This window comes from Epinephelus moara, chromosome 24 (genome assembly GCF_006386435.1).
Source record: "Epinephelus moara isolate mb chromosome 24, YSFRI_EMoa_1.0, whole genome shotgun sequence".
Lineage (NCBI taxonomy): Eukaryota > Metazoa > Chordata > Actinopteri > Perciformes > Serranidae > Epinephelus > Epinephelus moara.
The window spans coordinates 48,942,950-48,967,418 of record NC_065529.1 but is presented as its reverse complement, the minus strand read 5'-3'; the positions used below and the strand labels follow the sequence as shown (position 1 = coordinate 48,967,418).

At 41.9% G+C, this 24,469-nt stretch overlaps 1 protein-coding gene across 1 annotated transcript in view; it reads left to right on the top strand.

Moving 5' to 3' along the window:
• Positions 1-24,469, top strand: part of LOC126385738 (dedicator of cytokinesis protein 3-like) — a 305,180-nt gene that overhangs the window by 174,286 nt on the left and 106,425 nt on the right. The window contains exon 5 of the mRNA XM_050037648.1: positions 1,723-1,819. Coding sequence (XP_049893605.1) covers positions 1,723-1,819 — 97 coding nt within the window. The remainder of the gene's footprint in view (positions 1-1,722; positions 1,820-24,469) is intronic.

The following is a 24,469-nucleotide window of genomic DNA, read 5'->3' as shown; positions in this document are numbered from 1 at the left end:
AGGAAAAGAGAGAAGAAGGGGAAAGTGCTGGAGGAAAGGAAAGAGAGGTGTAAAAGGGAAAAGGACTTAAAAGAGTAGATGGGAGGAGGGACGAAAGAAAGAAATGTAACATTAGTGAGGGAGAAGAAGAGCAGAGCAGAAACTGGGAGGAATGATGGAAATGTGCCAGAACAAAGAGAAAACCTGAGGAGGAACAATGTGAGGCAGGGAAGTAAAAGGGAAACAGGAGGAAGGAGGGAAAAAGGAGGGAGCGTTTAGACTGAGTGAAAAGTAGAACAGAGGAGAAGAGGAGGAGAAGTGCCTGAGATACAAGTGTAACTAATGTGGGTGAAATCACCAGGCGGCCGCCAGCCACGGCTCCACTGGGAGATCAGCTAATCTAGCACACTGCTTTTATTAATTAATCAGTTATGAGACAGAGAGAGGGAAAACCAGAGAAAGGAGAGAATACATGAGAGGCAGAGTAAAAAGGGAGAGTCTGGGAGGGAGGAGAAGAGAGGTACTCTAATATTCCTGACTCCAGGGCTGAGACAGTGACTCAGCTTTCAATTTTAGTGAACAACGATGTTCAAAATGATGTGTAAGGGAGGGAGGAGAGGAACGAGAGAGGGAGCGCACAATTATTTCTCAAGTCAGTGAGGTGAAGTGAGGTCTTTGTTTTCAAGTGCTGCAGCAGTTTGCCAGTTTGCTCACTTTGGCATGTAACGAGCTCTCTGTGGAAGAAGTCTTATCAGGTTTGTTGTCTCTATCTGAGACCCTGTGTCCTCATGAGGACATCACATGTTTTCACAGGTTTACTGGACCTTATATTACATTTTGCTTCACTCAGACCTGTTGTCCTCATTCATGGACACTATTTTGTGCCATCTAGTGGAAGTAAAACCACAATACACTAATCCATGTAAAAACAAGATGGCAGCCATCTCTGCCAAGTCAGTCTGCAGCTGATCTGGACACAAAAGTGGACAAGGTCCAAAACCTGATCAAATCTGATGGTTGAAACTTGTTTATTTATGGTTAATAACATTTGTAGTTTGATAAGCCAACAGATTTCACCAATGGTGACAAGGTTAAGACGCTGTTAATTAGAAAGTACTCATTTGGAGACATAAGAAATTTATCAGCAGCTCGCTGAAGGACATTGAGACTTTATTATCGTCTCGTTTGAGTATATAGGGACTTTATTATCGCTGACAATGTTTAGTTTTTTATACATATCAGGTCCTACTAATCCCAAATAGCTAGGATAAATCAAAAATGCGAACCAAACAAAAGTCCCGCTCTCAGGAGGCCATAGGTGCTGAGTTTGTATTAACATTTTGATGCTTTTCTTTTTCTAATATTGTAGATATTCAACACAAAATTAGATAAAGGAAACACACTGTCTATTTTCTAGGTCAGAAATATGGTGATGGGTGAGTGCACACTAACCAGGCAGCAAAACTAAATATGACTATGGTGCACCAAATATTCAGATCCTTTACTTACACAGCATATGTTCGGGCTGCAACTGTAATACAACACAGCAGAGCGAGGTCTTCGGCCACAAAACTCAATCGGGTGTTTCTCTCTGTTCTGTTTAGTACTTAATGTTAGATGCAGTTATGTTTCTGTCTTTAATTGTCTTGTACTCGTGCATATTAAAATCCTGTTTGTAAATAATGATTCACCTCAGTGGCTGTGAATAAATTGTGTGTGTGTTTCTGTTTTATCTCTGCACAGGCCACATGAGACTGTGGTGCCTCTTGAAGACCCCATAGTTACTGAGGTGACGTCCACGCTGCAGGAATGGGCCTTACTATGGAAGCAGCTCTATGTGGTAAGCAGCACGTTATATTTTTCTGTAAGTGTGTCGTGTGTCACTGCAGTTTGTTTTGTTCGCTGTGCTTTGCTGCATCGTGCATTAAGGCAGAAGAGCCAGGCTCAACAGACTGAGTCAACCAGACACACTGAAGCTGTTTAATTTCATTAATCTTCAAAAGAATAACCTGAACAAGCCTGGTTACGTGTTTGTTCATCATAAAGGATGGAGTTTGATTTTCAGCATGAGAAACCTCATTATTTGTAATGATGTAACGTCTGTCCATCCCATCTGTGAACACCATGTCTCAAGAAAGCCTCGAGGGAATTTCATTAAATTTGGCACAAACGTCCACTTGGACCCATATATAATCTGACTAGATTTTGGAGGTCAAAGGTCAAGGTCACTGTGGCCTTGTCTGTGTCATTCTTGTGAATGCAATATCTCAAGAGTACCGTGAGGGAATTTCTTCAAATTTGGCAAAAACGTTCACTTAACAATGAACTGATTACATTTTGTCAGTGTGACCTTGAATCAATCTCATTCTTGTGAATACAATATCTCAACAAGGCCCTCAGGAAGTTTTCTCAAATTTGACACAAATGTCAAATTGGACTCAAGAATTAAATGATTAGAATATGGAGGTTGAAGGTCAAAGGTCACTATGACCTTACAAAACATGTTTCGGCCACAACTCAGAAATTCATACACTAATTAAGAAGAAATTTCACGCAAATGTCTCACTGCATAAAATTATGAAGTGAGAACATTTTATATCCAAAGGGTCAAAGGTCAACTTCACTGTGACATCATAATGTTCTGCAGAAACCCTTTTCTGGCCATTACTCAACGTCATATTTCAGAAACAGAAGGGGAGACATTTGGTCAGATACTGAACCTGTGACACCTGGGTGTCCACCTTGAAACTGTGCTGATTGTATAGATCTTCTGTGCTGCTGGGTGCAAGATGTGTGTGAAGCATCCATGTTTTCACAAACATAGATGTAAACTGTTAAGTGCAACTTGACTGGTTTGCAGAGGCGTACGTCCACAAGGTGGTAACTGTAGTTTAAGCCTAAATATGATCTTTTCCTCACCATAACCAAGTGGTTTTTGTGTCTAAAGCTAACCACACATTAACTACAGTGTTATTGAAATGTAAAGTTTCAGCGTATCAGCTACATAATAACATGCAAACGTTACGTAACATATCTGTGGTTTGCAGAGATATAAAATGCAAACATTTACTCTGGGGATTGTCTTGTTATAATCCAGCTGGTTTAGTCATGTTTGCAGTGACAGCAGCTTTGAAAGTCCACTTTATGTCCACATTATGTCACTCACTGTGGCATGTGGTGTTTTCACTCACCTGCAGCTGACACGCTAACATTTCAACAGAGAGACAGCTGCATTGCAACATTTCATACAAATGGAAGGAAACACTGAATCCTTTGCGTTCAGCTTTCTCCTCAGATATGTAAAGTGTCCCCTGTTAGCTTGAAGCACTTCTTGTATTTCTGTTGAGAAGCCTGCAGTGTTATGTCCTCACTCTACACATGGAACGATGCCATTAAGTTTGTCTGAGTTTCACTTTGTGCTATCCTCCTCCAAGCTGTGTGTGTGCTTGTGTGAGGTTCTGTGTGTTTTGCAGTTTAATCGAGTGTCAAAAGACGTTTCAGACACAGTAGTGAAGAGCTGAAGATGTGCCGCAGGTTGTGTCTTTCTCTCTTTGTGTCTAGGTTTTGTTTTCAAGGTTTTTGCAACAGCTTGAACCTTCTCCTCTTTACCTTTCTGTTTCCTTTTCCCTTTGTTTGGTTTATTTAAACCTGCTGACCGTCAAAACGAAAAAGTTGAGAAAGTTTAGTTTCCTTACGGACTGACTTATGGGGTTGAATTCATTTACATTCACAATATACATTACATGCTTATCGTAAGTGCTATATTGTAGGCAACTGGACTTGCTTGCTTTTCTTGAAGACGTTTCGCCTCTCATCCAAGAAGCTTCTTCAGTTCTAAATGACTGGTACGAAGTTGCAGGCTATAAACTCTGTGTGGGTGGGAACCCCTGCAGAATCGTAGGGGTCATGCAAGCTCTTAGTTTCAGAGTTGTTAAGGTCACAATGTGAGTCGTTGACCCAACTGGCCACCATGTGAGTCGTTAGGGTCAGGTGGGTCCAGGTGTGAATGGGCGTGAAGTCGCCTGGGGAGGATCCCAAGACTGCATTGTAGGTGGGGGATAAGTAGTGTCATAAGCCACCCCCTCTGTTTAACGATGGTCGTTCCAGCTTGACGTAGATGGCTTCTTTTACCCCTCTTTCAAACCATCTTTCCTCCCGGGCCATCATGTGCACATTGCTGTCCTCAAAGGAGTGTCCCTTCTCCTGTAGATGTAAGTGGACAGCCGAGTCTTGACCCGAGGAGCTGGCTCTCCTGTGTTGTGTTGTGCCATGCGCTTGTGGAGTGGTTCCTCGGGTCAAGACTCAGCTGTCCACCGCTTCTTGGATGAGAGGCGAAACGTCATCAAGAAACGCAAGCAAGTCCAGTTGCCTACGATACAGCACTTACGATTACCATGACCTGGATGATTGAGAATCTTCACAGACAAATTACATGCTTACGGTACTTTTGCCTGACTGATAGATGAAACATCCTTTATAAACATACGTTCTGCTTTTATAAAAACAAAAGATCTCCATTGCTGTGTGAACTCAGTTAATGTGATCAGGGTCATTTACTAAATATTTCAAGTTGGAGCAATAAATGCTCACCACTGATTAACTAACAATTGAGTCACTTTTTATTCTAAAAAACAAATAAACATTACTTCATTGTGCTTTGTCTTAGAGCCAATAACAGTGGTGGAAACAATGAGGAACATGTTCTCGTTCCCAACTAGAGGGTAACACAGGAGTGGATTTTCACTCCTGTCCCGTCCCAATCCTGACTCATGTCCAACGGTTTTATCTTGTCGTGAATCTTTGGTCTGAACTGGACTTTAAGCTTTTCCTTAACATACTTGGTTAGGTTTAGGAAAAGATTGAACGATCGGTTAAATGACGCTGACTTTTGGTTTTACATGAGACAGGAACAACGATCTCCTAGATGAAAGTCCTGTGTTTGTCCTGTGTGCGTTTGATCTATCCACCCTGACATCCTTCCAAACACTTTCTCACTCTTTATGCTACCTCAGTTGCTCGGGGCATCAGCAGATGGGTTGGCATTAGAGTTATTTGAAAGCCCAGTGCTTCTCATACAGACAATAAATGGTACCTTGCGTGTTGGTATCAAATGCAGAGGGGCGTGACCAGGTGTCAGCAACAGGTTTTCCTGGGTCATATGTATAAAACACTATTGTTGTTTATCGTTCAGGCCTTTAAGAAGAGATCAGATCTACTTTTTTTTTGGACCAAAGCTAAAAATGTGTGATCATAAAAATGATAATATGAAGGTGCTGTATGACAGAAATGCGTGTGATTAAAGTGACAGCACAGTAAAGAACATTATAGAGTATCTTACACAGCCAGACTGTGTGTGTGTGAAGCTGAAGAGGCTGACAGCAGTTACTCTGACCTGCCTGCCTTCAAACCTGTGCTGTTACTGTTAATTTCTCTCTTACAGACTGTTATTACTCTCTCTGCCTCCTCCGTCCATCCACCATGTCTCACCTCTCTTTTCTTAGCTCTCAGTGGTGCTCTGTCTGTCTGTCTGTCTGTCTGTCTGTTTGATTCCTTACCCAAGATACTGTCAGAATATCTGGTTTTATTGGATACAGAATGTCGATACATAAATGTATAGAGGGATAAATATTATGTGACACAAACCTAGTGGAAATCTAAATCTGTCACCATCTGATCTCTGTTTTTATTCAGAGCGAAGAGACTTTTGTCTTGCTGTCTGCTGGAGTTGAAGCGATGAAAGATAAAACTGTCTTTGGGAGGTTATGCATGACAGATTTTCCATTTTCCATCCTGACAGACTTCACATTAGAGTGTGTCTTGTCACTGAATAAACAAATGCCCTCTTATCGTTAATATAAAGTACCAGTGCTCATGGGTAGATGAAGGGATTTTTGTGGGGATAGAAAGTAAGAAATGACTGACTGACTTACTTGGATAGTACATGTGTAAATCAATAAGAAATGATAGGATGAAAAACTGACAGCAATGAGAAGAAGAGATAGAGGGATGAACTGTGAAGGATGCTGACATAACAGAGTTATAAACCGATGAAACAAATGTAATTCATGGAGCTAGAATAACAGAACTGACACATCACCTTCAAGTGATCTAAGGGACAATGTTAAACAGGTTTGTAGGTGTGAAAGAAGGAGGTTGTCATGTGATAACAAGCAATTGCTCGTGCTTAAAAAATTGTCATTGTAAAATGATTATTGTTGTCTTGTTAACTGATGAAAACACCAGAGAATGCGTTTCATTTACCTTAAATGACGGAGGTCGGTGCTGGTAATTAACATGAATGAATAGTCTCATACTGGATTTTACTCTGGTTTATGGCGTGTGGGTGTGATGTTTTGCTGCAGGCGGGGCTCAGCCCCTGTTCTTACACATACACTGAAGCTCTGCGAAGAGCTGGGGAGTCGACAGCGGCTGCGCTCATGTTCATGAAAACTCAAGAGTGAAAACAGCAGCCGACATAAAATAAGTTATCAGATCAGGCTATATATTGATCAGTAGATCAGTATAGCGAATCCCGATCAGTTAAAAAATGCCTTGATTGGCCCTGATACTGATCATTGAGATCAGATGAGGACACCTCTAATTATTAATATTATATTAGTATATTATAGAAATTATTTAATAATATCTGATCATTAGAGCAGTCAGTTTCTCCACCAACAATTTCTGTTACTTGTTGTTGGCAATACGAAACCCAGCCTCAAATATTCATCTCACTAAGTTCTTCTATGAAAGTGAAATCTTTTTCAAATCTTCAAAAAGAGCTTTGTGTTGTAGCAAAATAGAGATTGTAAAATAAAAGTTCTTTATAAGCACCCTGTTTTTCATATTGATTTCATGTAGTTTATTTACGGATACATACGACACGCAAAGAATAACAAGTAGTCTGGAAATCTGTGAAGACACCACCTGTTTTCTCTCACTCTCTCACGTGCAGACACACATACAGTAGGTTTAGCACATGTACCAACACTCACACATGGTCATCTAAAGTGTGTGCATCAAGCTGTGACACATGAATGATCCCCCGATGTATAGACGCACACTGTGACGGGCTGAACGCTCAGTAAATGGATGTTCAGCAGCACAGAAGCCTGCAGAGGTGACAGATGCAGCAGAGCAGAAAGGCTGAGTGACACACACACACACACAGACACAGACACAGACACACAGAGACACAGGCGCACACAGAAAAACACACGTGTACAGTACATATGTGTCCTTCGCTGCATTGATGCGTGCTGTTTATGTGGTTACATCTTTGTCCTTCAGTGTCTGTATGTGACGCTGAACTGTAATAAGTGTTGTCTTCGCTTTTCATTAATTTGTTAGTCATTATATCAACATTACTGACCATTATTTATCAAAAATTTAATTCTTGTTTATTTATTTTTTTCAGTTATTTTATTTGCAGCTATTTGTATTTAGCCATGTTAGCAGCGTAGCTTTAAGTATGGCATTGCTGGTTGATATTTACTCCAGACGGAAATCTCCATAATTATTGGATGGATAGTTGTGACATTTAGTTTACACATTCATGTCCCACTCAGGATGAATTGTAAACATTTAGGTAAAAAAAAAAACCTGCAAACCCATCAGCCTCAGTTGCACTTTGTGTTTAGCACTAATTAGCAAATGTTAGCATGCTAACACACTACACTGAGAGCATGGCAAACATTAAACCTGCTGCACACCAGAATGTTAGCATTTAACTCAAAGCACTGTTGTTTATAAGTACAGCCTCATGCAGAGCTGTGTGACTCTTGTGCTCCAATCAGACGGCGTGTTTTAGCAGCCTGGCAATTTTTGTCATTTTTTAAATATGAGAATGTGTTTTGCTCCCCACTTCTGCGCTGCCACTGGTACACCTCCTGTTTTTGTGCCTTGTTCTCTTGCAGAGGATCCTGAACACCTTGAGTTGAACATAGCTACTTTAATTCAGCAGAAAAAGCACCTGATGCCCAACAAGTGGTGGTGTACAAAGCTAACTTTAGCTTATTCTACAGTAAACATTGTCCTAGGCAAGCTACAGGACAGTTGCACTCAAGCACATTTACTCCACTGGCCAAAAACAAGATAGCAGTCGTTTCTGTCATTGACCCAACCGCACACAAAATAGTTATAGTCCACTGGACTCTTGCTGTCATCGACTCATCATGTAACATTACTTAGTTACTTTTCTTTGTGTTTTTTTTTTGGATCATATCCAATAAGAGTTTCAGTTTTCTGATGATATCTTCATCCAAACCCTTTTATGTTGTCACTTCCTGCTCTCTGTCTGTATTATGCATGTCATAATAGCAACATGATTGCAAACATTATATTTCAGCTTGGTTTTTAAGTTTTTACAGTATATAAAAATATGACGAAGTGATTGCTGACAGCCGGAAAGAAGGCGACATTATGATACGTTATACTATAAAGAAGTCAGAAACCACAAACAAACAGTTTAGTAGTATCATATAAAGCAGTGGTTTCTAACAAGGGATGACCAGATGATTTTTTGGTTGAATCCTGGCGAGAATATCTGAACTAATTGTTGCCTCAACATTTTACCAGCTGTAATTCGGCCCAACGACTGACAGCAGATTCTCAGACTGTCCTCGAATCATCCCCAAAGTTAGCCTTGAACCAGCCATCACCCAGGTGACGCTCTGTGATTTCTCCTCTTACTGAGGGTCTCATTTACTCACATTTAAAGGTGCAGATCTGAAAGTTTACTTCACAGCAAAGTAGCGGTTAAGCTAAAGACAGGTCATTCAGTGGTGGCCATGTAAGAACTTAAAAAAACAGATGCAGCAAACTGCAAGAAGTGCTCTGTCTGATCAGAGCAGGCTTTAACTAAAAGGCAGTGTGGCGTGCCTCAGGTTTTGCAACCTGCAAGACGTGTTGTCTGTGATCAGTACCTTAGACTGGTCTCATAACAAGTCAGCTGTGGCTCAGGAGGTGGAGTGGGTCGTCCACTAATCGGAAGACCAATGGCTCCTCCAGTCTACGCGTTGAAGTATCTTTGGGCATGACACTGAACATCAAATTGCTCCTGCAAGCTGTGCCATCAGTGTGTGAGTGCGTGTGAGTGAGCAGCAGGTGGCACCTTGTATAGCCTCGACCACCTCTGTACGAATGCGTGTGAACGTGAATGTGACTGCAGTGTAAAAGCACTATGAGGAGTCCGAGCAACATGATATACAAATGCAAGTGCATTTAACATAAGTAAGTCCATTTTAAAACAAGTTTGGATTATTGCAAAACTGAGATGAATACAAGAGAATGAATGAGAAGGAGGGAGGGAGTGTAGAGGTGGATAAAAGGAGAGTTTGTGTAATGAAGGGGGAGAAAGAGAAAGGTGGAGTGTTCAAGAAACGATGAGCTAAAACTGTGTCTCCTCCAAGGTGCAGCTCTCTGATTAGACTGTCTGTTCATATTTCTCCATATCTGTGTCCCTCTGTTTCTCAGTTTTCCCTCTATCTCAGCCCATCTTTAGTTTTCTGTTTCTGCCTCTTCTTTCTCCCTCAATGTTTTGTTTCTCATTCTTTAATTTTCTCCCTCTCTTATCTCTTTCATGGTGATGTCAAAGTAGATAAGATTGTGTGTGTGTGTGTGTGTGTGTGTGTGTGTGTGTGTGTGTGTGTGTGTGTAGGCGGGACAGATGTGTGAACAGGAAGGAGAGAGGACAGTTAGTGGTGACAACTGAACAATGATAGAGGGATGTGAAGACGGGGATAAACGCAGAGGGAGACAGACAAGTTTGTGTGGATGTGTGTTTGTGCGTGTGAGTGTGTGTCAGTGCGTTTGTGCGTGTGTGTGGAGACAAGAGAAAGAAAAAGTAGAGCTGGAATGACAGTGAAGACATACAGTGGGAGGAGGCAGAGGGCGGGGAAGTTGTCCCCATCCAGCTCTTTTAGCTTTACAATGCAATAACATTTTCTGCAGCTGTACAGAGGAGATGACAGACAGAGCATAGTGACTGCAAACAGACACGCACTTTAAAGTCCATGGCTGAAATTCACTGTATGTATTCATGATCAGGAGATGAACGTCTCTGTACAAAGATCATTATTCATTTTGTGACGTTCCTGATTGTAAACATTTTGACATGTCCATGCAAAATGAAGTAAATGTTAATTTTTCTTTTATCATCTTTATGATTGAATGCAGCAGTGATTCTGCCTCCGGCTATATGTTGTACATTTTATATGCTGTAGTTTCTGTAGAGGCCTCAGACGCACATCAGGGTTGTATTTTATGTTTCTGACAGGAGAAAGCAGTCTTTTTATTTGCTAATACACAGTGAAGAAAGTGTTGAGCAGACTCAGCTACAGAAAACATACAAAAAGAAACATCACCAACAGAATTTCAACAAAAAAAAACAACATCACAAACGCACACTGCGAGAATAATGAAAAAGATAAGTTATTACTAAACCAATTCAAGGTTGCAGCACATTCACAGATTCAGTCTGTCATTAATGAAGCTGCGTGTGAAGTTTACAAGATGGTCTTGGCTCTTAAAAGAAGAATCAACACATTAAATCAGTTTCAGGTCACCAAAACACACTTAAACACACATGCACACACATGCAAACATGAAGCACTAAGTGTGAGATGTTGTAAAAAAGGCAGCAGGGCATAAAAGAAATCATTGTCACATTGTCTTCACTCTGCTGCACAGACACACAGGCTTACATATACATGCATACGTTTACACACATGCCCTGGAGCAAACATGCATGCAGAAGGAAAGCTGTGATGACACACAGACATGTAGTCAAACATTACATTAACAGAACTAATGTACTGTACATGTGTATGTAGCCTGATCACACTGTGCTTATTGGGAAATAAAAAGTTGCCAAAGACACATGCATCGCAACACTCAGCCAGAGCAGCATTTTACAGTCCAGGAAGCCAAACAAGTGAATGTGATCCTATAATCTGACTAAAACCTGTACAGCAGGGGACAGATGGTGAAAGACAGAGTAGTACAGAGAGACATACTGAGATAAATGAGAAGGAAGGAAGGATAATGATGCTGTAAAGAGACACAGACAGTGACTGGCAGAGGAAATTCAGATATAACTGAAGATATAAAGCAGAGAATCTGTGTGTGTGTGTGTGTGTGTGTGTGTGTGTGTGTGTGGCATATCTCAAGAACTGATCATCTGCTTTACTTCGTATTGGCGGCTGCATTGCTGGAGACCCAAGGACATGCAGTGTCCAAGTTGGTGCATTTTGAACATGCAACATGTGAACACAGCTGAGTGTGTTTCACCAGTGTCTCTGGCTGCAAGTAGCCACAACTTTTTTTGCCATATTGACTTATAACACTGATAATGTTACCACCGTAGAGTGTATAAAATAATGAACGTAGCCACATTGATGTCACCCATTTGTTTGTCAGCCGTCGCCATCTTGATTTTTTGGAGCCAGAAGTGACCATATTTGGATGAGAGGCTGCTGTGGAGGAGCGAGGGGTGGATCTGACTCACAGACTGGGGTGACGCCTCACAGCTCCGGCCTGTCATTCAAGCAGCCCTGCACTTAATTATGCACAACTTTAAACCGTAATAAAATGTACTAGTCCATACCCATTGAGTGCACTGTTGTCCACGTACAGTTTCACATGGTGTGTGTTAGGAAATTGCAGATTAAATAGTCAACTGAAGCCATTAAGAAGAGCAATGTATTCAGACAGAGTGTTTGTGAATTTGATAGTACGATTGCTTTACTGAAAGTACAGTAGTACCATTGGCAATAGTGGGATAGTTAGTGGGCTAAAACTGTACATTAGTAGTTGAGGTAGCACGTTGAAAGGCAGATAGTTAAAGTGTTTATATGTTGTATTGACTTAAAAGTGGGGCGCACTGGTAGTTCACATGGGAAAGGTGCAGCTAGTCCTTGTTGCAGCTGTGTGGGGGTTGGAATCCAGCCTTTGTTCTTTGTTGCATGTCTTCCTTGCTCTCTCTCTCCCATCCTTCCTGTCATGCTTCACTGTCCTGTCAAATATCGGCAAAAAATGTATATTATAGAAGCTCAGTTTTAGTAAGTTTTCCAACTTTTGCCAAGAGGGAACTTTAGATATTGCTCCCTAGATTATGTTCACCCAGTTTCATGCAGATCGCTCAAACTTCCTTGGAAGAGATCCATTTGAAGTGTTTTTCAAAAAATTCAAAATGGCGGAAAATCTATATAAGCGGAAGTTATGGGTTCTTGAGGCAAATGTGTTCCTCATGAGGAGAGGCATCTCTGTGCAAAGTTTCATGTCTCTACAACATACGGGGCCAGAGCATGTGAGCGGAGCGGACCGGGTGAAAATTTCTACTCCTCGCTCGCAGACCTGTCACTTTGCACCGCTCGTCCGCTCCGCTTGGTTCTGCGTATTCTTCGCTCCGCTCCGCTCCACTCCATCATAAATTTTATCCCACTCCACTCGCTCACCACTCCGCTCAAAAAAACTGCATCGTACTACCCTAACCTGTAATTTTCTATTCACAAATAAAACATGAGCTTGGTAGATTCTCCNCTCCGCTTGGTTCTGCGTATTCTTCGCTCCGCTCCGCTCCACTCCATCATAAATTTTATCCCGCTCCACTCGCTCACCACTCCGCTCACCACTCCGCTCACCACTCCGCTCAAAAAAACTGCATCATACTACCCTAACCTGTAATTTTCTATTCACAAATAAAACATGAGCTTGGTAGATTCTCCGGGGAAGCCCTCTCCCCTCTCCCCGCAGTTAGGGACCGATCTCCACGGTACCACTGTTGGCAGGGTGGAAATAAGTCAAAGTGTGGAGGAGACGGACCAGGTTAAGCGGCCGACCTCCGGGGAAGCTCTCTTGCCTCTCCCCAGAGTTAGGGACCGTTCCCCAAGGTACCGCTGCTTCTCTTCTCAGTTTCTTTTCTGAAGTACACAATAAACTCCATAGCTTTGAAAGAAAATAGTGTGGGTGTGCGCAGGTGCAAAGATGCATTCTGGGTGGGGCATGAGCGACCGGAGCGAAATTGGAGCGAGAGATAATGCTCCGCTCCACCTTTTAAAAAAAAATAGCTGCTTCTCGCTCAACACAAAATCCTTCCGCTCCAGCTCCGCTCACATGCTCTGTACGGGGCATGAGATATGCCCATTCAAAGTTTGACATTTCAATTGGTTGCTATAGCGCCCCCCTTCGGCCAATTGATGTAATATTGCTTCATTGGCATCCTCCCATGACCCTCTACCACTGTGCCAAATTTCACATGGATTGACCAAGTCAGTGAGGAGAAAAACATGGAACACACACACACACACACACACACACACACACACACACACACACACACAGTTTTCGTTATTATATAGTAAGATTAGCTAAACAGACCAAAACGTTTTTTTGTTTACTTGCTTAATGACTCGTACTTAAAGTTACTTAACATCCGCTCAAGGTGAAGCTTTCAATTCAAATATGTTGCAGGATAGTTTAGTGAATAATAATGCATCACATTTTAATTGTTATATTTTGTGAATAATGTCTGAAGCTGCAGTGTAACCAGTAACATGTCTCTGTCAAGTAAATGTAGCACAATGTTTTAATCTGAAGTAGAAGTACATATACTATGTGTATGTATACCAGTAAGTATAGTGTGCTGTTGATTTGCATGTTTTTAAGTGCTTTGGAGGCATTTAGTAAAATGTTTTGAGGTACAGTTTGTTAGAAGAGCATAATTCTATATTTTTCATATCTAAACATATTTTCTTTTTATTTAATCTTTATTTAACCAGAAAAACTAAACAGTAAACATTTCTTTTTCCAGAGTAAGACCAACTCTGAACCAAATTTCCCCTCAGGATCTTTTAACCATACAGACAGAAAGACCAAAGTCAAGTTTAATTTTGGTGGCTGCTGGAACGAGGAGGAGGAGGAGGAAGTGGCTGAAAGGAAAAAATGCTGAATCCCTCAGTGCTTCAAAGTTTCTTTAAAAAACTCAGTGAAAATCATTCAAAGGAAAAAAGCTGTAGATACTTTGCTATGCTCTTTGCAATGTGGCATCAAAAAAAACCACACCTCGCCTTAAACCCATGCTTAAATATTGATGACTGAAAGAAATAAAAGATGCTCTTAGTTGATTGCTTGTTCTGTGGTTTAATGGGGATTCTTCCTTTGACTGCCAGTCCAGACTGTAATGTCTGGAGATAATTGGTGTGTGGTCGGCCGGGTTGTGTAAGGATAAAACTTTGCAGTATGTCATGGGACGGAGAACAAATGATAGTAGAAATGTCTGTTAGTCTTGTCTCTGTCTAGTTTGTGTGTGTGTGTTCTTTATAGTGACAGATGTAACATGCTTTCTTTGCAGTCATAGGGGAGTTCGGTCTGCAGCTCAGCCAGCACTGACTGCAGAAACTATGTTTATATACTGACAGACCTTTTTCACAGCAGCTGTGTCATAGCAGGAAACACATGATCAGAGCCTTAGTCCCATTAAGTCTCCCAGTAAGCTGTTCCATTGAACCAGTAGCAGGACCTCCCCTGGAATGCAACCATCATTAATGTTATTGAATGGATCCTTTTCCAGCTGTGACAAATGAAAAATGCCTGTTTACAGCAAACCCACACTGAGTGACCACTTTATTAGGTACACTTAATGCAATCCAATATAACTGATCCATGCTCTGTCACAGAAGTAGTAATTTGATTACATGTCTATTGTTGCATTTTGTTAAAATATGGGCCCAAGCTGTGGTCTGTTGGGAAGGCCCTATTAAAGTTGCCAGGATTATGATTATTTGTGATTCGTATGTTGTTAAAATGTGTTTCTAATATTCTTACATCTGGATTCCACTGAGAGCCTCTGTCGCACATTCTGGCTGTGACGAGGCCGCTGGAGTTGATCGCGGTTACTCTACACGATGCTTGTAATTCCACCAAATGTGCTGCTGTCAGTTTCAGAAGTGGCTCTTTGCTAAAAACACACATCCAAACAACACATTCTTATCCCAACTCGTGGAATACTGACACTTGGTCAGTGGCCCGGCACATCAAAATATTACACACTAGGTACCCTCCTGCATCAGTTCTGGATGTTCCAGGAAAGCGTGTCAATTATGTTCGTTACATGCATCTTCTCCACACTTCACTAGTCTTCAGTTTTACAGGAACAGTTCCTGTTTGTTAAATGTGTACTGTCTTTGTCACAATAAACTCAGAATGTGAGTAAAAAACTTCATTTTACGGTTTACTTTCTAAGGTTTAGGCAACAAAAGCATGTTGTGTGGTTTAGAAAAGAAATCATGGTTTGGCTTTACATATATGTTTGTTACTAATGTTATGTAACCTCACATGACGTACGTTACTAGCATAGTATGCTTCACATACTAGCATACTGCGTCATTATTTAAATAATTTGCAAAACGAAGAGCGGACAGATGAAAGTCCAGAGTTGTTTGACCCGTCCGCCGTTCCTCCCACCTGCCTGAAGCAAACTGTCTCAGTCTTTATACAGTAGTTCCCTGGAGTGTCAACAAATGCCATCGCCCATTGCATCCCATGCTGCTGCTAATGGTGCCTCTGTGCGTTGGGTCACTGACCAAGCATCGATATTTGGTGAGTTAGGAGTGCAACCGGATAAGTGTACTCTAATTCTGAAGGAGTCTCACCACAGGTGCAGAGAGCAAGTCAGCCAGGCAGGAAGTATAACGACAGCTTCTGGTCAGTTTTCAAAATAAACATTATTTCAGTCCATGTCACTCATAACTGGACTTTTATATCAGTATTAACTTTGTAGACTACAGCACAACAAAGTAGGAAATAACAACAATAAACACAATTAAAACAGACAAGAAGGAAACCATTTGTAGAAGCACAAATAAGGGGAAAATGACCAAAACAACATGATCTACAAGTCTTCGACATCTTGCAGGTGTAACACTCCACTTCTTCGTAGTATGATGCACGTTGGAGGATGGAAGTAAACTGAGTCGTGACCTAAATGCACTGCCTGTCGTGTTTATAAATGGGGTGGCCAAAAAATTAGCTCCATATACTGAAAAACCACAACATTGTTTTTTTTTCTTTATATGGATATTCTGAAGAAGAAAATGCTGTTGCATGTCAGAATAAAGGATTTACTCAGTTCTCTTCATTGTATTCCACAGTTATCGTAAAATCTTGGATGAAAAGGACTTTGATGGATTTTTGACAACACTGAACATGTCTTTTCAACATTTCTTACGGGCTCAGATTCTGTCAGTGTTACTGTATATACTCAGTATATGACAGTGTGCTGTATCTGATCTGTCTTCTACCCTCCAGGCCTGTGCTCTCATTTTCTGTACAGTTTGACTGGCAGCTCTGTGCAGTAAAGCTAACAGCACGGTGTTAAAACGCCACCTCTGGTTTTGGCCTTTGACACACATCTCTCTGCGTCTGTCTCTCACACTGTGCGTCTGCTCCGTGTGATTAAATGTGGATAGGAGGTGAATACAGCAGTGGTACTACTTTATGTCCTAAAACCAGATCAGCTCCTGTGTGTACGGGAGCACATGCTGAAAACAGTTGCAGAACTCCCTCCCATCATCATCCTAATTAAAGAGTTGGATTTGAAGCAGATAATCAGTCACATGGCTCATCAAACTGTCAGTTATCATGAAGCAGATAATGGCAGCTGGTATGTTGTCAGGTTGAAAGCTGTCTCTCGAGAAAAACAAAATAGGGTGAATGAGTTTTAATCATTGTTATGCTGTTAGCATGTAGCTGTAGCTTTGTATGCAGCCCAGTCGCTATAGAAGAAAATGTCTGCATTGTATGTTTTTGCACGTTACAGATACATTTGCACTTTTCATATGTATCATATAGTTTCTAAAGTGACATAGAATATAGGCTGGCTTTGTCATCTGGAGGTGGAGGCGATGGTGGTTGGCGTGTTACCTAGATGAGACACCTGCCAAGCTGCAGACCACTGTTAGAGACCGACAAACAACAGAACCGGTCGTGATTTAGCGAGTCATTGTGGTTTCCCAGACGCTTTTTAGGCTCTGAACGTGGATGTTTCACAGCAACCCATTTCTGTTTTTCCACCGGGGATAGCACCATGGAAATCTGGTGTTTTTTTTACCAAGACAATGCTGTGTTTTCTTGCTGTTTTGGAGCCAGAAGGAGCCATATTTGGACTCAACAGTACAGCTGTGGAGGAGCGAGGGGTGGATCTGACTCATAGACTGTAGTGACGCCTCGCAGACAGCCTATGAGTCAAAGCAATCCCACCCTTAATTATGTCTAACTTTAAGCCTTAGTAACATTTAAACGGGTGGGTTATATAACAATGAACCCCATGTACAGTTGTCATGAACAAGGAAATCATCTATAGAGACCAAAACCTTTTTTGTACCAGGCTGTAAACATGTTTATTTCTGCTGTAAAGTTGGACATTTTAACATGGAGGTCTGTGGGGATTGACTCGCTCCTGGAGCCAGCCTCTAGTGGACATTAGAGGAACTGCAGTTTTCGGCACTTCTTTGTTGGCTTCGTTTTTCAGCTGTGGAGGCTGCCTCTTGGGCTTGTGCACAAATGTTGGAATTGAGGTAGGGTGAGCAGAGAAACTTAAATTAAGCACGACACAAGGCTTCTTCAAGCTTTAAGTAACAGGTTCAAGATCATCACCAATTTAAAAATAAAAATCTTGTAGGCTCTTTCAGCCGTTTCAGTACAGTGAGTCCTCTACAGAATTGGTTTCAAACTTCAGCTGTGGTGGTTGCCTCTTTGTAGGAGCTCAAATAGATTTGAACTAACAAAATGCCTTATAGAGTAAAACAGTACTCAGGTGCCCACATGTAGACTGAAACAGTTTTTGGTTGCTGTTATCATTTCTCCTGTTTCAACCTGGTCTCACTCTGAAGTCGTCAAAAACTAGCGCTTGGTCAGTGACTTCTGGTGTCAGATACCAATGCTGTCCCTTCACGCTGGCATGATGCACGGCCAGTCCCCATTATAGTTTAACGTCGCCCAGCAGTGTCGGGGAAAAATGCGGTGGGACAACAACAAAAGTTAAGGCGGTGAAAGTCCAAGTAGGGTGTGCAGAAAGGGTGGTCTATGGGTACAACAATCACCGAGCCGTTGCTCCCTTCCTGTTTGATTGTTAAGCCAAACCCTGTTTTGGTGAAAGCAGCAGGGAGGCAGAACTGAGTACACTTTAATATATTTTTATTTATCACAAATTAGATTTTTATCATGATGTTCAACAGTTATGATGTTACCCTCATACCATGCAGCCCCACTCCTGTTCATACTATGTGTGAAGCAGTCCTCTTTCTCATGTGCTTCCAGTGTAAGCGATAGGAAACACAGTCTGCAGTCCCCAGTTGTCTGTAGTGAAAATACATTTCAAAGTTCATTTGAAGCCATTATGACACTTCAGCAGTCTGAGTTTGACAAATCAAGTGGGCACAATTAAAGTTAAAGTCTTTCACTCCTCCACAGCAGCTTAGCAAGCAAACACAGGGGATTTTGTACCAAACAGACTCTAACTGTGGAGTATACCCAGCTGATCTAACTCAGACTGCTGAATCCTCAAATTGGCTTCAGATAGAAATAAATAATGGAAAATCTTTTTAGTTTAGTTTAGTTTAGTTTATTTGTTTGTTTCTCACATGAAAGTGGACAACAGAATTTTCACATGCACTCCACATTTTCAAATCAACACCTCCATGATTGGAAAGGAGCAGCGAGAAGAAAAAAGATTCTTATATGTGCCTGCCCCCTACTTGAACAATTAATAATAAAAGAAAAGATGGTCTGACATCACATACAGTTGATTTTCAATAGCCAACACCAACAACACTTTGATAATAACAACAAAATTGACGTATACAAAAACAAATACAAAGGAATAAATTAAATTAAAAAAATATCCCATACAAGTAAACTTTTACACAGAAGAAAGGTCGTGGATTTTGTCCCCATCCTTCTCCACTGAAAGTGAGTCAGACAGGGTAACTTCAATGGTCTGTATTAACTGGAGGTATGATTATATGGAGCACTAACTATTGTTTTTACACAGACCTGAGGAAATGCAGTCCTTTCCTTTAGCCTGTGGCACATTGGTGAAGCTCTGAAACGTATTGCTCTCATCAGCAATACTAATCGGATCAATCAAACACTGATCTTCATCTTTTTAATGAAGCTTTGTGTTAGTTCATGCAGCACACGGATGTCATATGCCCCAGCTGTAATCAGCTGACAGCCAGCTGATTGGATCATTGCTTCAAATCAGTCACACACCAATCACAGCCCATTCTCACAACATGGCGGTCCATTTAAATATGGCCTGCTACTCACTAATGTGTGCTGCACCAGTGCTACCACACACACCACTGCTGCTGGCAAAGCTTTGCCTCCTCCACCCCAGCCTCAACCCCAACCTCTATCCCAGCCTCCACCCCAACCTCTATCCCAGCCTCCACCCCAGCCTCTATCCCAGCCTCCACCCCAGCCTCTATCCCAGCCTCCAGCCCAGCCTCTATCCCAGACTCCACCCCAGCCTCTATCCCAGACTCCACCCCAACCTCTATCCCAGACTCCACCCCAGCCTCCACCTTCCTAACTGAGTCCTGACATGGCTCAAAGGTTAAAAAGGTATTTTATGTCTTGCCTTGGGACCACCCCTGTACAGTATACCCAGGGTGAGTTTTCTGCATTACACTCCCTGTTTTGGTGTAGCATGCTGCTTGTCTAATCCAGGGAGCGTCTTAAGAGCCATCAGCACCAAGCAGAACTGTGTTTCCATTTATTGTAGTAAATAGTTAAATCTATGATGAGTTCCTGACTGAACTCACGTCTTTGTCTGTGTGCATCAGATGATTCGATTTTGACCAGATTTGTGAGTTTAATGCATGACACCTTTCTGTTCTGGGGCTGGTTTCACAAAACACCTTAAATTAAGAGTTTCCTTCAAGTCTGAGTTAAGGTTTCTTTAAACTAAAATCAGTTGCACAAAAGTCTTAACGAAAAAAAGTGTTCAATTACGTATTTACGTTTTTCTCCTTATCTCCAATCTGATGCTCTTCACCAACATGAGAGCACTGTTGTTCAAAGAAACAGAGAAATCTATATCTACATGAATTAATGAATGGTTAATTTAATCACACATTCACTCTGCTCTGCGCTCTGCTGCTCCGTCTCCCCAGAGTGCCACTCTGCCACTCCGAGAGTGCAGTGCTCTGGATAATCAAACGGTACATTCAGACATACATGGTACCTTTCATAAAAATCAAATTGTATATCATATTATGTGCAGTAGTTGACACCTCAGATTATAGGAAAGGGTGCACTCATCAGTACGTCAGGTTACAGCAGTATAAGGGCCCCATATATTCATGTAGATGTCTTGCCTATCTATTAGCTTGTAACTTCATAGGAGGAGATTTTAGCCATTTTGTCAAACTGCTCCTTCACCGATATATATCTCCTTTCCTATGTCAAAGCACTATCCTGCATCCAGTAATAAGTGCTATCCTGCAGCATGAGATTTGGTGAGTGTTAAGCCCACTTCCTTTCAGCAGCACACCTGATAGACAAAGCACTGGTGTCTGTACAAGTGCAGACGACATAACTAAGGAAACCTTTTAAGGGATTCTGTGCAACATATTTAGGTAAGTCCCTGAGCTAAGAAGAAATTAAGCCTCGAGGGTCACACTCAAGGGGGTTTGTTCAAGCGGTCCCTGGTTCTGGCAAACTTTGACTCATTGACCCAAGTGAGTGTTGTCACAATTAACAAGGTGAAACCAGGTGTTGTGTCTCTGTCCAGAGGGAATGCAGGGTTGACATACTGATGGTCCTCTCCCCATCAGACCCTGTCTCTCCCTGTCTTCTCTTGTGTCTGCTCTCTCTCTTTCTTCCTTTCATGTACACACAAACATCACACATTTGATTTCAAGGCTCTCTGTGGGCACCAGCCTCGGGATATAAGCTCTGCTGTCAAACGTCTTTATCATCAAGTGAGCTGTATATCACTATCTTTAGAGTGCACACCTCGCTGTATCTCCTCGCAGCTTTTTGCACTCTCTCCAACATTGCAAAAGTGGAGAGGAGCTTTCTGCTGCAGACTGGCCCGTGGGTGGGTGGATAGCTGAGAGAGAGAGGGTGAGAGAGAGAGGGTGAGAAGAGAGATAAAGAAAGATGAGAAAGATGGAGACTGGGAGCAGGTCAGAGGATGGAGGAGAGGCAGAATAAGGCTTAGGTACACACACACAGACACACAAGCAGAGAGAGAGAGGGAGAGAGGTGGTGTTGCTTCAGTACATTGTGAGTGGATCTCAAGTCGTTTGACAGGCTATGATTTTCTTCTCGTCTGCTGGGTTGGATTGCTGCTCAGCGGCTCGCTAGTAGAGTCAGAGAAAGAGGAAGAGGAAGAGGAGAAAGGCGAGGAGAGAAACAAGTGGATTTATCAAGCCAACACACCTGTAAGTAGCTAACATCATCTCCTACGTTTGGGCATTCAGTGTGTGTCTGTTTCAAAATACAGCTTCTGTTGTTCAGCTGTGTGCGTGTGTGTGTGTGTGTGTGTGTGTGTATGAGAGAGTTCTCCACAAAAAGTGAAAGTGTGTTCATTCCACACTTGAGGATCTGAGCTGTATGTAAACTTGTGTGTCCGTGTCCGTCCAGGATCTATAGGCTTCAGTAAGTGCAGTGTCATATATTTGCCTTGGTGACTCACCCACCGTTGCCACGGCGACGGGGCCATTGTTGGCATACAGTAGCTGTTGTTTTTTTATTGCATCAGTGGAAAGCTTATGAGAAGCTATATATAATGTTTGTTTTGTTGCGCTTCAGTTATTTGAGTTTTCATAAGCTCGTGACACAAGTGGCAGTATGTGTCTGCTCATAATCCTCCATCACATCGATATGTAGTGTCAGTCTTATTACGTTATATCCCAAATATCCAAGTCATATCAAAGAAGCTGTCTCTTTTTTGACTGACAACATATTGTCATGATATTGAGGGATCATTATGATCCATCTCGATGTCACTTCTGTATCTTGTCTCTGAGTTTCCCTCACAGACGCTTCCAGTGGTGAAATGTAAGGAAGTTATAATACTTAGTTACAACATTTAAGTATTTTTTGGAGTATCTGTACTTTACTTGAGTATTTATATTTCTGTCAACATTCATGTTGTTATTGATTTTGTTTTGGCCTTTTGCCTTCATTAGATAGGACAGTCTTGGCATGAAGGTGGAGAGAGGGGGGATGACATGCAGCAGGGGGCTGCAGGCTGGAATCGAGCCCGTGGCTGCTGCAACAAGGACATTGCTTTCAGATACAGGACACCTGCTCTACCCAGGAAGCAACCAGGCACCCTAACTTTCACTTTTATTCCACTACATTTCCTAAATTAAATGTATACTTTTACTCCAATGCATTTCTATGTATTGAAGTAAAAGTATTTTACTGAATGGGAAGCGAACACCAGGCTCCTGATTGAAAGTCCAGGGTTGTTGGATCCATCCGCTGCTCTATGGGGACTTTCCCGCTCCTTATATTACATCATTACCGGCAGCATTTCAACCTGACGCCATCCAGCGGCGTATCATACTGCTGCAACAGGTGCCTTGCAGCCCATTATTAACTGATGCCGCCCCTCAGCTTATCATACTACTGTCAAAGGTTCTGTCCATTTGTGATACAAAGTGATGCTGCCCAGCAGGTATCATAGCACCACAAAAGGTGGAGTTTAGCTTCAGCGTCAGACGCAGATATCACTGACAAAGTGGCATTATAAGCCACAGTTAAAGGGATAGTGCACCCAAAAATGAAACTTCAGCCATTGTCTACTCACCCATATGCCGAGGGAGGCTCAGGTGAAGTTTTAGAGTCCTCACATCCCTTGCGGAGATCCAAGGGGAGAGGAGGTAGCAACACAACTCCACCTAATGGAGGCTGACGGCGCCCCAGATTCAAACGAAATATCTCCATACTGCTCGTCCGTAGTGATCCAAGTGTCCTGAGTGTCATTTGAACTCTGTTTATACAGGCTACAATGAGGCTAAAAACAGAGTTCAAATGACGTTTTTCTAAACAACTTTTTATGTCGGGGCTTCAGGACACTTGGATCACTACGGACGAGCAGTATGGAGATATTTTGTGGTTTCAATTATGTGTTTTTGGACGTTTTAATCTGGGGCGCCGTCAGCCTCCATTAGGTGGAGTTGTGTTGCTACCTCCTCTCCCCTTGGATCTCTGCAAGTGATGTGAGGACTCTAAAACTTCACCTGAGCCTCCCTCGGCATATGGGTGAGTAGATAATGGCTGAATTTTCTTTTTTGGGTGCACTATCCTTTTAAGTTTGGATTTCCAGTCCAGCCCAGGCTGCATGTCAGATCAGATGCTACATGCTAGAGACTGCATTCCACTCAAGTCATAATGGAAGCAGAAAATGGCGTCCCACAGCAGAGAGGGCTGCATGGTGACTGCTCCACTGCAGAGTTTCAGCCCTGGAGGTCAAATGTTTCTTTGAAATCCTTAAATCCCTCCTCAAGTGTAATTTATGCTCCATTGTTTAGGTGGTGTGCATGTTAAGAAGAAGTAAACTTCATATTCTCAGAAACGTGCTGAGCTTTTTTATTAACAGCATTTACTTGCACTTTAACTTTCAGTGCTGAAATACGTTTTGTATCATAAAATGACTCAATATACGTGAGTGGTAACTTGGTAGAGACGTCTACCAAAGTCATTTTCTGGTGAGATATTTGTACTTTTACTCAAGTTTGACTTTCAGGTACTTCATCCACCACTGGAGGCTTCTGAGAGGTTCTAATGTTTCATCCTCATCTTTTCATACTGTTTAAATTAAAACAGTGTTTAATGTTACCCAGATCACATCACTCAGAAGAACATTCTACATTTATCTTTAAAAAGTCTCTGCTGTGAGTTTAATCCTGAAATTCCAACACTATTTATCGTCCTTAATATTCTATGCCTCTCTATGGGATGGAGACGCTGTCGTTTTTTGCTCTTATTTTGAAGTAGCGTGCATTACATCATTTTTAAAGCTGTCTGTCTTTGTGAACTAATTAAAGCAAATCCTTGGCAGCGCTTTTGAATTAACATCACACTCAGGAGGAAGCTGCAATGATACAGCACAGCTCTGTACAGAACAGCAAGAACTTTATGATCCAAGACAGAATGCAAAGGAGCACATACAGTAGCTCATATAAATAAGAGATGAAGTGTTGTGGTAGATTAACTCAAAGACTGGTTTGCTTCAATTTTCTGGGGGTTGCATTAAGCAGAGAACACACGGGTGGCACAGCATCACGGTGCGTCAAGTGACGTGTTTCAAGTGCCGCCCCCTAACACTAATGGGAATCATTGGCGCTGCAGTGCGTCAACAAAAGACTACACACAGTTATAACTGCTTTTGCTAAAAAATCTGTGCTGAAAATCATGTGTGGACACTCACTTATTAAACTTGATTTCTCACCTAAAGAGCCAATCTGCAGAG